The following is a 20,595-nucleotide window of genomic DNA, read 5'->3' on the forward strand; positions in this document are numbered from 1 at the left end:
GGTACTGTTTGGAAGGTGTTATAGTTGGTACACACTGCTGCAACTATGTGTTGGTGGTGGAGTGAGTGAATGTTTGTGGATGGGGTGCCAATCAAGCGGGCTGCTTTGTCCTGTACAGTATCAAGCTTCTTGAGTGTTGTTGGAGCTGTACTCATCCAGGCAAGCGGAGTATATTCTATCATATTTCTGACTTGTGCCTTGTAAATGGTGGACAGGCTTTGAGGAGTCAGGAGGTTAGTTACTTGCTGCAGGATTCCTAGCCTCTGACCTGCTCTTGTAACCACAGCATTTAAATGGCTAGTCTAGTTCAGTTTCTGGTGAATGGTAACCCCCAGGATGTTGATAGTGGGGGATTCAGCGACGGTAATGCCATTGAACATCAAGGGGCGATGGTTAGATTCTCTCTTTTTGGAGATGGTCATTGCTTGGCACTTTGGGGGAGATGTAGGAGAGGAGCATGTAAATAGGACAGGGATAAAGACTTGCAGGGGTGGGGAGAGACATAGAGTAAAAGACTAACATTGGAAACATACATGATGCTGTTGTAATAATGATGTCAGACCACATGACTGAGAAGTAAGCAAGATTTGGAAGAAGCTCCAACCTGGCGTAAATATCCAAATGTGTAAATACTTGCTGTAAATAAAGAATAATGGTTTTGTGAAACGACAGTTTCAATCAGCATACTTTTGGGTGAATAGACAATCCTGAAAACCCCTATCTAAACCCCAACCACACGATGAAACAGCTGTACCTGGCATCCACAGGTATGCTTGAGTCATTCCGCTACTAATGTGCACCAGAGTTACTGGAGTGCACTGTTCACACAGAAATAAAGAGTTGACACTTACATAACTTCAATAGTATAATCTTGATTTAATTGAGAAGTTGGGGTATTTTTTGTTAATTTGCTTGCTAATTAATGCTGCAAATCAACCTAATTGTTACCAAAACAAGCACTAAACAAACGACCAGTGGGTTTCTAGATCTGGAATAAGTCGGGCAATAACATGGTGCACATGTCCTACTAGTTTTCCCGCGCTCAATGGCAGAGGATGGGAAAGGGGCACAAAGCGCATGGCGTCTCAAACCGGCGCGCTGACGTAAAACACCGGCGTGCGTACGTGACGGGGTGACGCAAAGGTGGGTTGGTTTAGTTAGCCAGAGAGTCTGGGAGAAGAGGAAGAGAGAGAGAGAGAAAGAGATAAATAAAGAAAGTGAGGGTGGAGGGGAACGGAGAGAAAAAGGCAGGAGGAGGAGGAGGAGAGGAAAGAGAAACGGCTGCAATCAGCTGGGGGAGATGGAGAGGAACAGCAACAGGACTGTGGTGGTCACAGGTAAACTGCGGTGGGGAGTATTGCTGAATTGTATCCACTGGACTTTGTTACAGTAACTCGGCACTGGATGCACCTTAGAGGCACCGATAGCCCCTCTTGTGAGGGAACTCCCAACTGCTGTGTTTACATTTTAATAACTTTACTGAGAATGGGAAGGAGATCCTTGAAGCTTCCCCCCTCCCACACTCCTTTGTGTACTTGTTGTTGTGTTTCAAGAACCTTTGGATTGTCTTTATGTTTCTCTGCCTTTGTAAACTTCAGAATGTTTATTTTTAAATATTGCTGTCAATGCAAAGTTTTCATTAAGTATAACTTTATTTTTAGAAAAATTCTAGTACTTTCTTGAAGTATAAACACCTGTTGATAATTTAAGCAAGTTAGAGAAAGTAGTTTTAAGTTATAAAACAAACATGTAGCAATTTTTGTCAACAATAGCAAAGTTTGAAAGTGATGCATTGTTCCAATGGACGTTACTGTTATTATAGGTTTCTCCATAAGGTAGAATTGGACTAATCTGAAAGGGATCCAGATTTTAATAAAAAGACTGAGGCAAGCCAGAGGGGGGACTATTTTAGTTTTTTTTTTGCTGTGTTAGGCACAGTAGGGGAGCCATTATGCTAACTTTGCTGGGCTGCATGTGATATAGAGCTGCACTAGACAAAGAAAGGGACAAGGGAGTTGGTCAGACAGGGGCAGAGACTGGGCCAGACAGTAAAATTAGGCAGAGGAGACCAAGCATGAAAGGCTTGGGATTGTTGAGCGTCTGTATAAGGAATGACGTGACTTGGAGTGTTGTGACGACTTGCCTGACTGCAAATAGTTGGGGTCTTTAACTAGTTTATAGAGGGTAGAATGGGGCTGGAGGGAAAGAAGGAATCCGACAAAAACAAAGTAGAGATTAGTGTTTATTAAGTTTAAACTTGGAGATCAGTAGCTTCAAGAATTACTTTTCAAAACAGTGAACTCTGCATACTGGCAGGCATTTTCAAGTTGTGCTTTTACCAAACCTAAAAATCTTTGAGGCTGAGAAATGTTTAAAGTGTACTGGTTTTAGTTTCATTTTTTTGCTTGATTTTGTACATTTCTGTTCTATTTTAAGGAAAAAAGAGTAATGGGAGTCAGTAGAAAGGGGAAATGAAAAGTGGAAGAATGACAGTTATTATATTTATGATGTGACTGCCATTATCTTTCTCTCAATGACCTGTAAGATCTTTGTGAAATGATAGCAGTTAGGTAGCATTGTCTTTGCATAGCCTCTGAACAGCAGTAAAGACTGTAGATTTGCATAGTGTCTTTCATATCCTCAATGATCTGAAATACTTTACAGCCAAAGAAGTACTTCTTTGAAATGTAGTCACTTATTATAATGTAGTAAATATGGCAATTTGCACAGCAATCTCCCACAAACAGCAATAGATACTGACCAGATTTTCAGGTTTTTTAGTTATCTCAGATGAGAGAAATAATGGCCTAAGACATCTTGGGAGAACTCTCCTGATCATCTAGTACATCACCTGAGAGGATAGTTGGGGCTTTGGTTTAACATCTCTGACAGTGCAGTACTGTGGGAATGCTACAATGGGAGCGTCGGCCTGGATTTTTAGCTCAAATCCTTGGATTGTGGTTTGAACCCATGGTCTTCTGATTTTAGGGGAGTGCTGTCTACTGAGGCCTGGCTGATGCCTATCTCCTCCCAATCTGGTAGAAACAGAGAAAGTGGACAGACTACTCACCAGCCACTGAACATACAATCAATGAAAGACCCAATGAAGTACACTGACACCACCACCTCACCTCCTCTCCTCTGGCTCAGTGAGTACATGCACTGCCCTGTGTAATACTGAGCCGTACTGACCAGAATGTCCATGCTGTATCCATGGTCTGTGCTGTTTGGCTTTGGCTGTGGCAGCTGTTAATTGTTATAATGGAGCTAAGAACCCATGAACTAGACAGAGGGAAATCAGTCAGACATGCTGTTCCTAATCGCTCTCTAGAGCATATACCTGTGTGGGTACCAGGAGAAGCCAGGGATCTGCTGAATTTTTTATGTTCCCACTTGAGGAGCCTTGGCACTGTGTCACAAGAGCAAGAGGAGGTTATTCAACCCATTAGTCCTGTTCTGCTATTCCATCCAATTATAACTTATTTGTATCTAAACTCCATGTGCCCACCTTGGCCTGTAACCCTTAATATCCTTGACTCTTGCCTAAAGAATGGAGTTTGCCTGTAAAGCTGGACTCTAGAGTATGCAGATATTTTTTTTTCAGGAGAAACGGAAAGGGAGAGAGAAAAAAACTGTCCTTGCTATGACCCTAGTTGACAATGTCATTCAGCCAGACTAAGGATGGCTGTTGAAAAGTGATGGAGCAATGTCACCCTCTTTCCACAAACCCCTACCCTCAATATCAATTGGTACATTCTTTAGGTAAAAGTTATCAACAACAGCTTTCATTTATAGTGTACTTTTAATGCAATAATATGTGCCAAGGCACTTCACAGGAGTAATAGCAAGCAAAATTTGATGCTGAGGCACATAATTAGATATTAGGACAGGTGACCAAAAACTTAGTCTTAGAGGTAGGTTTTAAGAAGCACCTGAAGGGACAAGGGTGAGGTAAAGAGGCAGAGGTTTATCGGGGCAATTCCAGAGCTTGGGGCCCAGGAAACTGATGGTATGGCCACCAATGATGGAGTGATTTTTAAACGGGGGATATGCAGGAGGCCAGAATTAGAGGAGTGCAGAGATCTCGATCAGTAGGATGCAGCATTGGAGATAGGGAGGGCTGAGGCTATGGAGTGGTTTGAAACAGGCTGAGAATCTTAAAATCCAAACGTTGTGGCTCAGGAGCCAGTATAGGTCAGTGGGCACAGGGGTGATGGGTGAGCAGAACTTGGTGTGAGTTAGGATATGGCAGGAGGGGAAACTTTACCAACCTGTGCTGTGTATGATCTGGGAGTGCTCAAGGCTGAATTTGGGTGCCTGAAATGAACAGTGTTATATTCCTCATCACCCTGAGCAAAAGTAAAACATTTAATTAAACAAGTCCTTGTTTAGTATCATTTATATTATCAGGCATCAGGGTTGAGTGCTGCTATTCATCTCATTTTTTATCTAATCTTTACAATGTTACATAATATAATTTAAAACAAAATAGATCATTGGTGATGAGGGAAGATTGAGAAATTAACGTTGGAGCTAGTGAATGTAACAATCTTTCTCATGTTTCAAAAACTTAATCAGGAAATTAGTTACAAGTTCTGTTTCTAATAGATTCTGTGGATTCAACAAGTCTGGAGTTCCAGCAGAAGTCTTTTCTGTTCTTATGTCTGTGCTGCATGATTTAAACTATCCACACATGTAGCTGACACATTTTGAGCAAAGCAAACGCATGGAGCAGTGATTCCTTGAGGTCACTGTGCCCTTTATGATGACACAATGGTACAGCACTAAAGAGGCCACTTGGCCCATCGGGATTTGGGTGTCACTGGCAGGGATGTAACCTCCCGGGTGGGAGTGATATCCTCCTGAACTTAATCTGGACCTGCCTTCAATAACAAGAAGTGAGCAACTGTTCTATCACAATATCCTGTTGACAAGTGTTAACAATTTTATCATGGCTACTTTACATGTAACACTGCTCAGACCAGTTAAAGAGCACTGTCACTATCTACAGCTTGGCTCAAAAGTTCCAGGACAGTGGTGAAGTGTTTCACGATTGGTTCCTGGTACAATTCGGCCAATTTGAGTAACAATTAAGTGTTTTTCATTGGTTCAATCACCAACGTGCAATATACTTAGTTAATCATGGACAACCACAGCTCATAGACCTATACCATATCTTCCAATTCATGGCTAGCAATGCTACAATAAATCCAACAGTGTTTACACGATTCTTAGTTTTCCTCAGATCAACATCACTAAAACATTATCTAGCCGTTTACTATATTGCTTTGTTTGGGAGCTGCTTGTGTGCATATTGGCTGCCAAACTTCCTACATTACAGCAGTGACTACATTTAAAATAGCTTAGTTGACTGTGAAGTGCATTGGGAGATCCTGAGGTTGTGAAGGTGCTATATAAATGCAAATTCTTTCTGTCATAGAATAAATTTTTCCAAGGTAATTTTTTAAAAGTTCTGAATTTTGATTGCTGTCCAACACACTTTACTTTCCCTGTTTCCCCTTGTTGGCGCATGTTGTTCTTTCATAATGTTCAGTTTAAGAAAACTTCCTGTTAATTCCCTGTCTCCGTAACTTTCTCCCTCCCTGCAACCCCCTGGGATCTCTGCACTCCTCTGATTTTTGGCATCTTGCACATCCCTGATTTCGTCCCTCCACTGTTGGCAGCCATGCTTTCAGCTGCCAAGCCTAATAGATGGGAAGGCAAGCGGTGAGGATGAAAGTTTACAGAGGCATAGAGACAGGTAAAGTCAGTGGGCAAAAACTTGGCAGATGGAATGTAATGTGGGAAAATGTAAGGTTATGCACTTTAGCAGGAAGAATAGAGGAGCTGAATGTTATTTACATGGAGAAAAAGTGCAGAAAGCTACAGCACAAGGGATCTAGGAGTCGTCGTGCATGAATCTCAAAAAGCTAATATAAAGTTCTGCAGGTAATAGGTAAGGCAAATGGAATGTTGGCCTTTATTTCAAAGAGAATGGAGTATAAAAATAGGGAAGTCTTGCTAAAACTATACAAGGCATTAGTTAGACCACATCTAGAATACTGAACAGTTTTGGTCCCTTTTATCTGAGGAAAGATATACTGGCATTGGAGGCAGTCCAGAGAAGGTTCACTAGATTGATTTTTGGGTATGGAGGGATTTTCTTTTGAGGAGAGGCTGAGAGTAGGTTCGGCCTGTACTCATTGGAGTTTAGAAGAGTGAGAGGTGACCCTATGAGATTCTTAGGGGGCCTGATAGGGTAGGTGCTGAGGTGGTTTCCCCTTGTGGGAAAGTCTCTGATCAGAGGCCGTAATCTCCCATTTAAGACAGATGAGGAATTTTTTTCTCTAAGGCTGGGAGAGGCAGATTTTTAATCAGTAAGGGAATCATGAGTTATGGGGAAAAGGCAGGAAAGTGGAGTTGAGGATTATCAGATCAGCCATGATCTCATTGAGTCTGCTCTGCCATTCAGTGGGCCAAATGGTCTACTTCTGCTCCTACATCTTATGGCCTTAAACTCTGGAATTCCATTCCTAAACCCCCCTCTCCCCTTTACTTTACTTCTTAAAGCCTATCTCTTCGTCCAACCTTTTGTTCACCTGTCCTAATGTCCCCTTGCATGTCTGTGTCAAATTTTGTTTTGATAATGCTCCCATGAAATATTTGGGATGTAATCCTATGTTAAAGGCGCTATGTAATTGCAAGTTAATTCACTGATGAGCAGCTGTTAAATTATAATAGACACAGCCTCTGAATTCAGAAGGAATTAATCATTCTCTATCCTTCCGTTTGTATTAAGCATTTTGTTTTGAAATCTTTCTGGAGCATACATTAAATTAGTCATGTGCCTTGGACTGGCAGAGGGAGATGTTAGTAGTGAAGTGCTAACGTGTTGTATCAAATGCTGTTTTCATAAAGACATTAAACATTTAAGCAGTTAGAATTATTGAATCTAGTATTCAGCTTTCAGACTACAAATACAGATGTAAAACATTAAGAAAAAAGCCAAATATTTACAGGCTTTGATCTGTAACATTCCTTCAAGAAAGATTGGAGTTCAGATTGTTCTCCATTTACTCAACATTAAGGCATTGTGGCCATGAAGGGGCACACTTCCACTCTTGCAGCTGAACAATAATTTGTGAATGGCATGGTGTAACATTCCTGCCTGTCCTTTGTCTTACAAAAGCAAAATATGGCTGAAGTTGGAAACCTGAATTAAGAACAGAAAATGCTGGAAATAACAGGTCAAGCAGCATCTTTGGAGAAAGAAACAGAATTCACACATCAGGTTAATGACCTTTCTTCAGAACTCAGCCATAGTTGAGTTTTTTGAGCAATTTTTTTTATGCTCTCTGCCTTATCCTGAATACTTGCACAGGTCTGCCCATTCCTGTAATCTGTTAATAAAAATCTTGTCTAATTTACATCTGCCAGATTGTGTCAAAAGCTTTTTTCTTCTGAATAAACAAGTGTCTATTTCTTTTTGCTGCATTTTTTATTCTGACCTTGACAAATCTCCTCTTCTCTCACCAAGGGCCGAAGACTGATACACAACCAACTGCCAATCTGTTGAAAGTTCCTCTAAATAACCTCAAACTGTCCATTTTAGACCACTGCAGCTGAGTATTGCCCTTAAAGGAGTCAGGCCTATGCAAACACTTCCTTGGTAGTAGTTCTTGTGACCTCCATGCTGTGAGGGAGAAGAGCAGCAAATGCAATACACACACATTGGACATATATCAGTTGTTCCTTCATTGTCACTGGGTCAAAATACCTACAGCACTGTGGGAGCACCTTTGCCACACAGACTAAAGCAGTCCACCACCTTGAGGAGCAATGAATACCAAATGGCAGGCCTGCCACTGATGCTTACATCCCAAGAATGAAATTTTACAAAAAACAGCCCTACCCTCTAACTGCAGGCTTTCTTGATTAACTTGGATAATCAGCTAAGTCAGAGGTGAAAAAATAAATCTGGCAGTGTTGAAAATAATATTCTGGAAGCTCTTAGTGAGCCGGACTGCACCCTGGGGCCTGACCGGATAGGTTAACATTTTGGATTCAATATTTTTTCCAGCTCTGGGTTGTGCCTGAAATGCTAACCTGTCATTTCAGCTACTGTGTAACTCATGCCTCTCAAAATATGTGCAACCTGATCTTTTCTTTTGTTGTTGAGATGTCAGCTTTCAAGTGAAATTCTTGGCATCAAACTGTAGTGGCCCTGACATTTGAATAGTAACCTAGAGGTCATCTATTTCCACCTCTGTATCTGTCCCTGCCTCAGCTCATCTGCTGCTGAAACCCTCAACCATTTCAATCCACTCCTTGTTGACCGCAGCCCTTTGTAGACTTAAGTGCATTCAAAGGACCTTCTTCTATCCTAACTCATTCCAAGACCCAATCACCACCCCCCACCCCCCAAGCCCCCAACACCATGCTGTACGTGTTGAGTTACCTCAGTTTTAAAATTCTGATCCTTCTGGTGAAATCCTTCCACTGCCTTTTCCCTTCCTATTACTGTAACCTTGTCCAGCCCTACAAACCTCTGAGATCTCTGTGCTCTTCCTCTTGCACATTGGTAGGTGCGCCTTCATCTGCCTGGGCCCTAACATCTGGAGTTTCTCAAACCTTAACAGGCTCCCTTGCCAGTTAAGAGTATTTCAAAACCACCTTCTTTGACCAAACTTGTAGTCCTAATATCTCCTTATACTGCCTGGTGCCAAATTTTATTTGGTAATGCTGATCTGGAGGCATTTGATAAAGCGCCACATCAAAGGTTATTGCGGAAAATAAAAGCTCATGGTGTAGGGGTAACATTGGCATAGACAGAAAATTGTCTAGCTAACAGGAAGCAGAGAGTTGGCATAAATGGGTCTTTTTCTGGTTGGCAGGATGTTATGAGTGTTGTGCCATAGGGATCAGTGTTGGGGCCTCAACTTTTTTACAATTAATATAAATGACTTGAATGAAGAGACTGAAGGCATGATTGCTAAGTTTGCTGATAAAGATAGGTAGGAAAGTAAATTGTGAAGAGGACGTAAGGACAGGTCAAGTGAATGGGCAAAGATCTGGCAAATAGAGTATAGTGTGGGCAAATATGAAATTGTTCATTTTGGCAGGAAGAATAAAAATGAAGCTTAGCATCAAAATAGGGAGAGATTGTAGAGCTCTGAGTTTCAGAGGGATCTGGGTGTCCTAGTGCAAGAATTGCAAAAGGCTAGTGAAAACAGAAAACACTGTTAAAACTCAGCAAGTCTGGAAGCATCTGTGGAGAGCGAAAGAGTTAACTTTTCGAGTCCATATGACTCCCCTTCAGTTCTGAAGAGTCATATAGACTTAAAACGTTAACTCCGTTCCTATCTCCACAGAAGCTGCCAGACCTGAGTTTTTCCAGCATTTTCTGTTTTTATTTCAGATTTCCTGCATCCGCTGTATTTAGCTTTTACAAAAGGCTAGTATTTTGGTACAGCAGCTGATTAGGAAAGCTAATAGAATGTTATCATTTATTATGAGAGGAATTGATTACAAAAGTAGGGAGGTTATGCTTCAGTTGGACAGGGCACTGGTGAGACCACATCTGGAGCACTATGTACGGTATTGGTCTGCTTATATACGGAAAGACGTAAATGCATTAGAAGCAGTTCAGAGAAAGTTTACTAGGCTCATAAAAGGGATGGATGGATTGTCTTATGAGAGAAGGTTGGACAGGTTAGGCTTGAATCCACTAGGGTTTAGAGTAAGAGGTGACTCGATTGAAACCTTTAAGGCCCTGAAGCGACTTGACAGGGTGGATTTTTTCTTTTATTCATTCACGGGATGTGGGCTTCACTGGCTGGGCCAGCATTTATTGCCCACCCCTAGTTGCCTTTGAGAAAGTGGTAGTGAGCTGCAGTCCATGTGGTATAGGTACACCCACAGTGCTGTTAGCGAGGGAGTTCCAGGATTTTAACCGAGCGACAGTGAAGGAATGGTGACATATTTCCAAGTCAGAATGGTGAGTGGCTTGGAGGGGAACTTGCAGATGATGGTGTTCCCATCTATCTACTGCCCTTGTCCTTCTAGATGGTAGAGGCCTTGGGTTTCGAAGTTGCTATTGAAGGAGCCTTGGTGAATTCCTGCAGGGCATCTTGTAGATGGTACACACTGCTGCTATGTGTCGGTGGTGGAGGGAGTGAATGTTTGTGGATGTGATGCCAATCAAGCTGCTTTGTCCTGGATGGTGTCAAGCTTCTTGAATTTTGTGGGAGTATGTTTCCTCTTGTGGGAGAATCTAGAACTAGGGGTCACAGTTTAAAAATAAGGGGTCACTCATTTAAGATAGATAAATTTTATTGAGGGTGGTGAGTCTTTGGAAGTCTGCTTCCACCGCCTTTTTGAGGAAGAGAGCCCTTGAATACTTTTAAGGCAGAGCTAGATAGATTCTTGTTTAACGAGGGGGTGAATGGTTATCGGGGGTAGGTAGGAATGTGGGGTTGAGGTTACAATCAGATCAGCCATCATCTTATGAATGGCAGAGGAGCCTTGAGGGGCCGAGTGACCCACTCCTCCTAATCGTATGTGTGTGTGTTGTTTACTGTACTAAAGGCATTTATATTAATGCAAGTTATGTTGTGGGTTTAAATCCCACCTTGTCAAATTTAGAGTGAACAACCGAGAATGGAAAAGTGACCATGAAACTGGAATGGTGTAAACACCATCCTTTGAAGTGACAGAGCAAGGCACTCAATTACGCCACCAACTGCTTCTAGAAAGTGAACCATCCCCGTCTTGAGGGAACTGGAGATGGGTGGCGAAGGTTTTTTGACGTCATAGCCCTTGTGCTGAGAAAGACGGTGTGACTTGGATGAATAAACTTTCCCAGCTTTCTTATCAAGCAGCGTTTCTTGGAACAGGAGAAGGCCATTCAGCCCCTTGATCTTGTTCTGCCATTCAATTAGATCATAACTCCACCACCTGCCTGGGTTCTGTAACCCTTAACCCCCCTTGCTGAATAAAAAATCTATCAGTTTTTACCACCCCCCCACCCCCAACCCCCTAGCCTTAACAGCTTTGAGGGGTAAGTTGCAGATTTCTTTTATTCTTGTATGGAGAAATAATTCCTGAGATAACGTTAAAATCAGAGCTAGGTGTTTCCGTGGTGATGTTCCCCTGTTCTGGGTTTCCTCCACCAGAGCAAATAGCTTCTCTCCATCTACTCTAATCAAATCCTTTAGTCATCTTAAAAATCTCAATTCGATCACCCCTTATTCTTCTATACTCAAGGAACTACAAGCCTAGTCAATGCAATTGACTTTGTGCCATTATAATTATAATTATAATAATCATAACTATAAACCCCTTTAACCCTGGTATTATTGTGGTGAATATCATCTGGGCCCCGTCCCCCGTCCCCCTCCAGTCTCTCATATTTTTCCTGAAGTGAGGTGCCCAGAGCTGAGTGCAACACGTATGGAGTCTAACCCAGAAACTTATAAACTGTAACATAACTTCCAGTACTTTGTATTCTCCCAGAGGTGCAGGGTGGGGGGTCGGGGGGAGGGAGAGAGAGAGAGAAAAAACACTCACCAACTGACATGTTTCAACACAAAGTCAGACCTCTTTTCTCCTTCCCACCTCCCCCCACATCTATTACATCTGCACTGCACAGTGAGTTCATTTTTTACGCACACTTTTAATTCTCTGTACTGTTTTGAAGTTGACATTGCACGGTGCTACAGGTGAGATTGCAACTGTCTTACTGCAGTGAGTGGTTTAGGTTTTCCTGATGGGCAGCCCCAAAACTGGCACAGGTGAGTAGGAGAGTGGAAGGTGTTGTGGGTAGTGGTGTCTCACAGGGTTCTGACTTGGCTCCACTACTGTTCATGCGTACATGAATGATCCAGATATAGAGTCAGCAGGCTCTATATAGAATGAGAAAGAAAAAAATAACTCATGAGGAACGAAGAAAGATGAGGAAAAATATCGATCAGAACATTGTGTGGAAAACAGTGGCAGATTGAATTCAATGTCTGTATTTGTATATAATTGTCTTTTAAAAGAAGCAATTCTACTTTGAGAAAAGTAGGATGTAAAAGAGCAGAGATATCAATTTCAATGTTTAAAATCAGCACCTCAAGATAAACACAAATTTCAACGTAAAAGATAGAATAATGGGTTTAATGGTGATGAATTCTCCTGTCGTTTGGATGGATGAGTGTTTATTAAAAATAGTTTACAGTCTAGGCTGGTATCACATCTTGATTTGCGTAGCTGAAAAGCATATGAAGTCAATGTTGGAGAGGTGGATGGAGGCATTGGCTTTGTGCTGTGCTCGCTTGTCCTGAAGGCACTTGGCTGTTCTCCTCAAATGTTGAAATTGCTTAATGACAGAGACTTCGTTTGGGACTGTCCAAAGTTGTTTTTTCCCCATGTATTGGGATCCAGCTTGCAAGTTCTGAGATTGGCTTTCAGGTTGTCTTTATGTCTAAGTTTGGGACATGCTATGGTGCAGGTTCCTGTAGAATACTGTGGCAATCCTCCATGCAAACCACATGACCAACCCAATGAAGCCGAGCTCTGATAAGCATGACCTCTCTGCCAATAGTGCAACACTTTAGAACCTCTGTTTTATAGCAAGAGTTAAATACATAGACTGGTTGGGCCTGTTTCATTGTTTGAGAATCTGTACCTGTGTTTATGCTCCACATGAGCCTCCTCCCACCCCTCTTCATCTCACCCCATCAACATATCCTTCTATTCCTTTCTCCCTCTTATTTATCCAGCTTCCCCTTAAATACATATATACTATTCAATTCAGGTCACTCCCTGTGGTAGCAAGTTCTACATTCTCACCAATCTCTGGGTAAAGAAGTTCCTCCTGAATTCTCTATTGAATTTATTGGTGACTCTTATATTTATCACTGGTTCTGGTCTCCCCCAACAAACGGGAACATCTTCAAGTCTACCCCATTGAACCCTTTCGTAATTTTAAAGACCTCTATCAGTTCACCCCTTAACCTTCTCCTTTCTAAAGGCAAGAGTCCCAGCCTGTTCACCTTTGCTTCGAAGTAAATGCTCTCAATCTATTATCATTCTTGGGATAGAATATGAAAATGGACCTGTAATAGTGAATTAATATAAAATCTTAGTCCACAATTGGAGCACTCTGTTCAATTTAGGGCTGCGTATCATGGGGTGGATGTTCAGACAATAAGAGGGCACAACACACTGGAATTCTGTGTAGTATGTGAAAATACAAATATGAAGAAAAACTTGAAAAACTGGGGCATTTTTAAATAATGGAGGATGTTATGGGACCATGTGATAGAGGTGTTTAAAATTAAGTACGGTAGTGGGATAGAGTGGATAGAAGCAAATCATCTCCAGTGATTGAGGTTCTAGAGCAAGGGGACATGTATACAAGATTAAACAAAAGACAAGGATTATGCACAGTTTCTTGTGAGACTGTGGAATGCATTACTAGAGTTCATGGTTGAAGCAGATATCGTATCAACATTTAAGAATAGGTTAGGTGGGTGGGTGAAGGAAAGAGGGGATAAGGACAGGACAGGCACATGAGATTGGGATTAGGACACATGTTAATGTAGAGGATAAATGGCCAAATAGTACATTTCTGAGTAGTGGCTCCTATGTTACTGTCCTAATATTTGTCGCCTTTTTTCAATGAATGCTTTCCATAATTAAATCAAATTCCTTGAATTTAAATTAAAAGAAGAACTTGCATTTGTATGATGCTTTCACAGCCTTAGGGTTTGCTAAGGTACTTTACAGTCAGTGAGGACTTTTTAAAGTGTATTTACTATTGTAGGTGAACATAGCCAAATTGCACACAACAAGCTCCCACAAACAGCAATCAGCCAGTTGATGTATTTTAGTGATGGTGCTGAGGGAGAAATAATTATCCAGGATTCGAGCGTTCTTTTTTGCTGTTCTTTGAAATAATGGGATAATTTTAGGTCCGCCTGACAAAGCAGACGGGACCTCTGGTTAAAGCCACATCAGAGAGAGCGAGCACCTCTGACAGTGCAGCACTCCCTCAGTACTGCACTGAGTGTCAGCCCGGATTATGTATTCAGGACTCTGGAATGGAACTGGAACTCCAAAACTTTTGAACCACGGCTGTCATCTGAAGTAGGTTAGCACTCACTCAACATAATGAGCAAAAGATTTTTGTACATGTCTACTTGTTACTGATACTTGAAAAGCCTAATTCTAAAGCATCCAGTTTTTGTACTTAATTTTGTAATGTTAAAATGCTTTGATTTTTAGGGTTTGGCCCCTTTGGAGAACATACTACCAATGCAAGCTGGGTTGCTGTGCAGGTAAGATGACTTTTTTGGTTTTTGGTCAATAAAAATATAAAATGTTAGTGTAGTGGTTAAGTTACTGTACTTGCCCTTCTCTATCTCTATAATCTCCTCCAGCCCCCAATCCTTTGGGATCTCTACTCTTTAATCTAGTCTCTTGAGCATCCCCAATTTTAATTGCTCTGTTGGAGATTGTGCCTTCAGCTGTATAGCCCCTAAGCTCTGGAATTCTGTCTCTAAACCTTTCCTATCTTTTTTTACCACTCTTCTCCTTCATGACGGTCCTAAAAACCTACCTATTTGACTAAGCTTTTGGCCATCTGTCCTAATATTGCCTTATGTGGCTCATCCAGTTTTATTGTACAGTACTTTAAAGTGCCTTGAGGCATTTAATTATATTAAAAGCACTATATAAATGCAAGTTGTTGTTGGCTAGTAATCCAGAGACCCAGACTAAAAATATAGAGGTGACAGTTCAAATCCCAACAAGGGAGTTTGAGCATTTAAACTCTGTTTATAAAACCTAGAAATGGAGCACAGTTATCAGTAAAAATGACCATGAAGCAAGCTGTTGGATAATCAAAAAAAGACTGGTTGATCTCTGTAAAGAATAAAGACTGCAGTGATTCAAGAAAGCAGTTAATCTTTACCTTCTCACCAAGAGGATCTGAGTGGTATTGGTGGAAAAACAAGGACTGGAGAATTTCTTTCTCCTCTTTGTACCTTGGGATCTTTAACATTCATCAGAGTCCCACAGAAGATTGGTATAAGTTCCCGTCGAAAGGATCTTGAACAATACTGAAGTCCTGGAGTTGGGGCTTGAACCCACAACTTCTGACCTAGATCTGTGAGTAATACCAAGCCGACAAATAGTGGACATATTAGATAGTGGGTAAAAGCAAAAAACTGCAGATGCTGGAAATCCAAAGCAAAAATAAAAATACCTGGAAAAACTCAGCAGGTCTGGCAGCATCTGCGGAGAGGAACACAGTTAACATTTTGAGTCCGTATGACTCTTCAACAGAACTAAGTAAAAATAGAAAAGAGGTGAAATATAAGCTGGTTTAAGGGGGTGGGGGAGGGTAGAGCTGGATAGAGGGCCAGTGATAGGTGGAGATAGCCAAAAGATGTCACAGACAAAAGGACAAAGAGGTGTTGAGGGTGGTGATATTATCTAAGGAATGTGCTAATTAAGGGTAGAAAGCAGGACAAGCAAGGTACAGATAGCCCTGGTGGGGGTGGGGTGGGGTGAACGAATCGAAATAGGCTAAAAGGTAGAGATAAAACAATGGATGGAAATACATTTAAAAATAATGGAAATAGGTGGGAAAAGAAAAATCTATATAAATTATTGGAGAAAAAAAATAGTGGGTACATTGGAACAGGTGTAGACCCTCTACCTGTTCTATTCAATTAGAATTTGATTGATTTGTATCTTAACTGTATCTACCCAGCTTGGTTCTATAACTCTTAATATCCTTGTCTAACAAAATACATCAATCATAGTTTTAAAATTTTCAATTGAACTCCATCCAGCCTCATCAACTTTTTGAGGAGAGACCATTCTCTCTTTTCATTACCCTTTTGTATGAAGAAGTGCTTTCTAACATTACCTCTGAATGACTGGCTCTAATTTTAAGAGACTGGGGCCCTTCCTTTTTGGGGTCCCTCCATTACCCAGATGAATGGAGTATTTTTAATACTGACACTGGGGTCATGGCTGAGATCCCTGGGTGAGGGAAGCCAGTCTTTTTGAGACACTACAGCAATTAATGATAACCCTGGTTTACAGACCAGGTGGAGAGAGTTGCTTGAGATTACAGTGTAGATCTTATACAAAACCATGGTCTTTGGCCACTTCCTGGTTGTAATATTGTTTCATGTGTGAGCTTGGTATCGACTTTTAATTGAGTTCCTTTCCTCACCTACCACCCTGCCCCCACCCTGCGCCCCCAACATCAACCCTAAACACACTCGGGGGCTTTGTAGTTATTCGCACTGATCCAGACAGCAGGCAGTGGGAATGAGCCGACACAAAGGCAAGCGACCAGACGTCTGTTCCCAGGGCAACAGGATCTGCATTTTAATCAGAGAAACATCAATCAGAAAGTTACAATGTTTAACATCAGTTAAGTCGGTTCTAGGATGACTGCAGGCTGCAATTTTTAGTTTCTTGACTGACTCTGGTTGCACCAGACGAACTTTTTCACTTGTTCTAAATCACTTGTGTCAGAGCTGAACTAGACCATTTTAAAATTTATATAAATATTTGGAGGATATAAATCTCCTGAACTGCTTCATGACAAAAGTACTGATAGAAATCAAATTGCCATTTGTTAGGGTTGCCAACCCTCCAGGATTGCCCTGGAGTCTCCAGAAATTGTGAGGTTAATCTCCTGGACACTGCTGTGCACAATTTGAAAGAAAAATAATAAAGGCATTCCATATTTTAAGTTTATTTTTCATTGGTTTAAAACATTTTATTTTATTTATAAAAGTATTGGAAACTGAGGGGGGTGGGGGGAAAAGCTATTTGACTAGGTGGGGTAGTTGGACCAGGAAATCACATGATGCAATCTCCAGGAATATGTCCAATCAGAGTTGGCAACCCAAGCATCCCTCTAGCTTGGTTTGTGTCTAATTGCATGTCTCTTTTCCTTTTTACATGGTAGTTTTACACTAGAGGATTGCAGCTGACCATTGGCAGCCTGGGTCTCTATTACACAGTGGAGCTGCACCATGTCAGCCCTGGCTTAGTAGGTAGCACTTTCCTTTGAGTCAGAAGGTCATGAGTTTGAGCCCTGCTCAGACACCTAAGCACGTAACCCAGGTTGACCCTTCCAGTACAGTACTGAAGGAGTACTGAGCTGTCGGAGGTGCCATCTTTGGGTGACTTATTAAACTGAGGCCCTGTCTGCCCTCTCCAGTGAATGTTAAAGATCCCGGGGCTCACTTTCAAAGAGTAGGGGAGTTACCCACAGTGTCCAAGAAAACACATTATTTGGTCATTATAACATCGTTTGTGGGACCTTACTGTAAACAAATTTGGTTCTTCCATTACAACAGTGACTACATCCTCAAAGTATTTAATTGGCTGGAAAACGCTTTTGGACATTCTGAGGTCATAAAAGGTGCTATGTAAATGCAAGTGTTTTTTTTGGCCTTTCAGTGAGTCAAACACTTTTAAGGCATCAGATTCACTTTGGCAGCTGTGAACGTCACTGGTTAATGGGCTCACTGATCATTTTATCTTGTTGCGGTTTGAGATTGTGTGTAAAATGGCTGCCAATTTTCCTGTGTCATGAGGCACTAAATCTGCGAATAGCTGATCTCTAAACTCCCTTCTGACTTGGTGCAATTTCAAACCTTTTACGGTAGCATCTCATGGTATTTTGGGATGATTTCGTGCCTCAAGCATTGGCATTATTAGTAACGGACTTTCAAGCCATACATGTGGAATTTTTGGCACACACTATGTAAGTATGTACATTAACACAATTACCAGGCCGTTAAAGCCACTTGTATATAAATAATGGAGGATGTAAATTGGATTTCAGAGATTCTCAATCACATTTTCCCTTGTACCCTTTTCTTTTCTCAGTAAATACCATTCAAGAGAAGGTATTGACTCCATTCCAGTGACACTTGTCTGAAATGCAGCTAATCCTGACCCTAGGTTTCTGTTCCTGACTAATGAAAGGGTTAATGGTAACCCTGAGAAGTGACATGTGTGGGCGAGCAGGGAAATAGAAGCTCTGAGCATGTAATAGAAACCATAGTCTTTGACCTTGACAGTGAGAGGGTAGGGAATGCTGACTCTGTGCCATTGAGTTTATTTTGCTGCAACCTTGATCAATTCAAGGTCTGCTGTTTGCAAAACCTAGATGCTGAAGTTTGAAGTCCAGCAACATATGTATTGTCTGTATATGAGTGTGTGTGTGTGTGTGTGTGTATGCTTGGTGTCCTCAACATGTACGGCACAAGAAAGAGACAAAGGCAGCTGTCACTCAGGGTTTCAATAGTGTACGATTGTGAACTTTGATCAGTTATAAAGAAAATGCAAGCCTCAGCCATCAGCTTCTGAACAAAAAACTGGCGGGTAATAATTTTGGTGGTCACCCTTCATCAGAACAGCATCATAATTGAAATATAATTCCATCTTTATAGTCTTGTACTGTATAATACTGGGATTGTGGAATTTTGATGCCGGGTCCAATGGAACTATAGAAAACACCCAACCCTTAAACTATATATCCTAACCTTCCAAACCCGAACCACCTTTGGAGAGAACATTTGGAGCTTAGCAATAGGGTATAGTACTAGTGAGTACAGATCTTTCACTGTACAACACGGGGGTACAATGCTGGTGGGGATTGGTCTTCCCCTGTATAACACGGGTACAGTACTGGTGGCCATAGGCCTTTTGCTGTGTAACACTGGGGTGCAGTGTTGTGGTTTTATCTATCTGAGAGCAATTTGTTTAGAAATATCGCATAAGAAATCTAAAAGAACGTGAGCATTAGGAGCAGAAGTAGGCCATTTGACACCAAGCCATTCAACAAAATTAGCTGATCTTCTACCTCAGATCCATTTTTCTATTCTATCCGAACATCCCTTAATTCCCTTAGTATCAGAAATCTATTGATAACTGTTTTGAATATATTCATTGATTGAGCATCCAGTGCTCTCTGGGGAAGAGATTGCAGATTCACAAGCCTTTGAATGAAGAAATTTTTCCTCACCTCAGTCCTAAGTGCCTGACCCTTTACTCTGAGACCGTGATCTTAGTGTTTCAAATGCACCCTCTTTCTCAGTTTATTGATACCAATTCATCAAATAAACCGATTGATAACACAATAGTATGGTGACGTTTCAGTTGGCTAATTCTGTATCATGTAATGTGAGTAAGTAACACAGGCCCTAAGTAGAGTGGAACCAATATCCTTGAGGGTGAGAGCATTAAGCCGATTTGTGATTCAGATAGATGTTGAAGTTCCCAGTGCCCTAACCATCATGTCTCCCTTAACCAAATAACCACTTTAAAAACAATGATCTCTAAACAGCAAAATAACTGCTGTACTTGCATATGGAATACTCACCCCATTGGAGAAATTCACTGTGTCCGAAGACATTTTCGGTGTGCTAAATTGCTTTCTGAATGCAAGCCTTTTCATCAATCCATAGAGTCATACAGCACAGAAGGAGGCCATTCAGTCTTGTGCCAGCTCTATGAAAGAGCTATCCAATTAGCGCCACTCCTCCTGTTATTTGCCAATAGCCCTGCAATTTTTTTCCCCTCAAATATTTCCCTTTTGAAAATTACTATTGAAAATGCTTCCACCATCCTTTCAGGCAGCGCATTCCAAATTGTAACTTGCTGTTTCAATTTTTTTTTAAACTGAAGATATCTCCTCCTCTCTCGTCCCCCAACCATGTTTTTTTTTTTGTCCATTGCCTAAAATCTTCTGGTTACTGACCCACCTGCCACTGGACATAGTTTCTTCTTATCAACTCAATCAAAACCCCAAAACTAGAGTACCATTTGATTGAAATTTTAATAATTCTGCTGTGTACTTCTTCAAAACAGGCCTGGGGGCACCTGCAAGTCATCCCTTTGAAAATTTGTTCTTCATTTTTGATTAACTGACTAAGGTTCCAGGAAAGTTATGAAAAACAGATTCTCAGTCGTGTGATGCTTTTATCATATCTCAAATGTTTCAAAGTGTTGTTTCTTGTACCATGACAAATCTTAATATAGATAAACGTAAGGTGGTACACCTTAGTCGGAAGACTAAGGAGGTCCCTTGGAAGTTTAATATTCAAATGGGCTGGAGGAGCAGAGAAACCTGTGTCTATCTGTACCTCAGTCACTGAAAGTAGTGATGCAGGTTATAAGGCAACTTAAAGATAAAGCAAACCATGCACTCAGGCTCACTTCTAGAAGATTGGAACTGAAAAGCTAAGAAGTTGCATTAAACTTTGTATAGACCCTTGGTTAGACCAAGCACCAAGTAATGGAAAATTGTGCATAGTTCTGACCTCCATGGACTAAAGGGTATGGAGGCACTGGAGAAGGTGCAAAAAAAATACTAGAATGATACCAAAACTGAAGTTGTAACTATCAGGGAAAAATACTGAAGAGACTAGGGCTCTGCTCTTCAGAAAAGAGAAGGCTGAGGAGTGACAAAATACTTTGATAGGGTAGGTACAAAGTGAAAGGGCAGTGGAAACAGATTCAATAAACATTTTCAAAAGGGGCAAAAGCAAAAACAGCTGGAAAAACTTA

The 20,595-nt window shown here is 41.2% G+C and overlaps 1 protein-coding gene across 2 annotated transcripts in view; it reads left to right on the plus strand.

Moving 5' to 3' along the window:
* Nucleotides 1–1,207: 1,207 nt before the first annotated feature.
* pgpep1 (pyroglutamyl-peptidase I) overlaps nucleotides 1,208–20,595 on the plus strand; it is a 35,019-nt gene continuing 15,631 nt past the window's right edge. Inside the window, exons 1-3 of one of the 2 annotated variants that reach the window (XM_041204288.1) lie at nucleotides 1,253–1,337; nucleotides 2,989–3,149; nucleotides 14,272–14,324. In XM_041204288.1, the coding sequence (XP_041060222.1) occupies nucleotides 3,017–3,149; nucleotides 14,272–14,324 (186 nt within the window). In that variant the 5' untranslated portion in view covers nucleotides 1,253–1,337; nucleotides 2,989–3,016. Of the gene's footprint in view, nucleotides 1,338–2,988; nucleotides 3,150–14,271; nucleotides 14,325–20,595 lie in introns of both variants that reach the window. The other variant, XM_041204289.1, reaches the window with a different exon arrangement.

The sequence above is a fragment of the Carcharodon carcharias genome, chromosome 14, assembly GCF_017639515.1.
Source record: "Carcharodon carcharias isolate sCarCar2 chromosome 14, sCarCar2.pri, whole genome shotgun sequence".
Lineage (NCBI taxonomy): Eukaryota > Metazoa > Chordata > Chondrichthyes > Lamniformes > Lamnidae > Carcharodon > Carcharodon carcharias.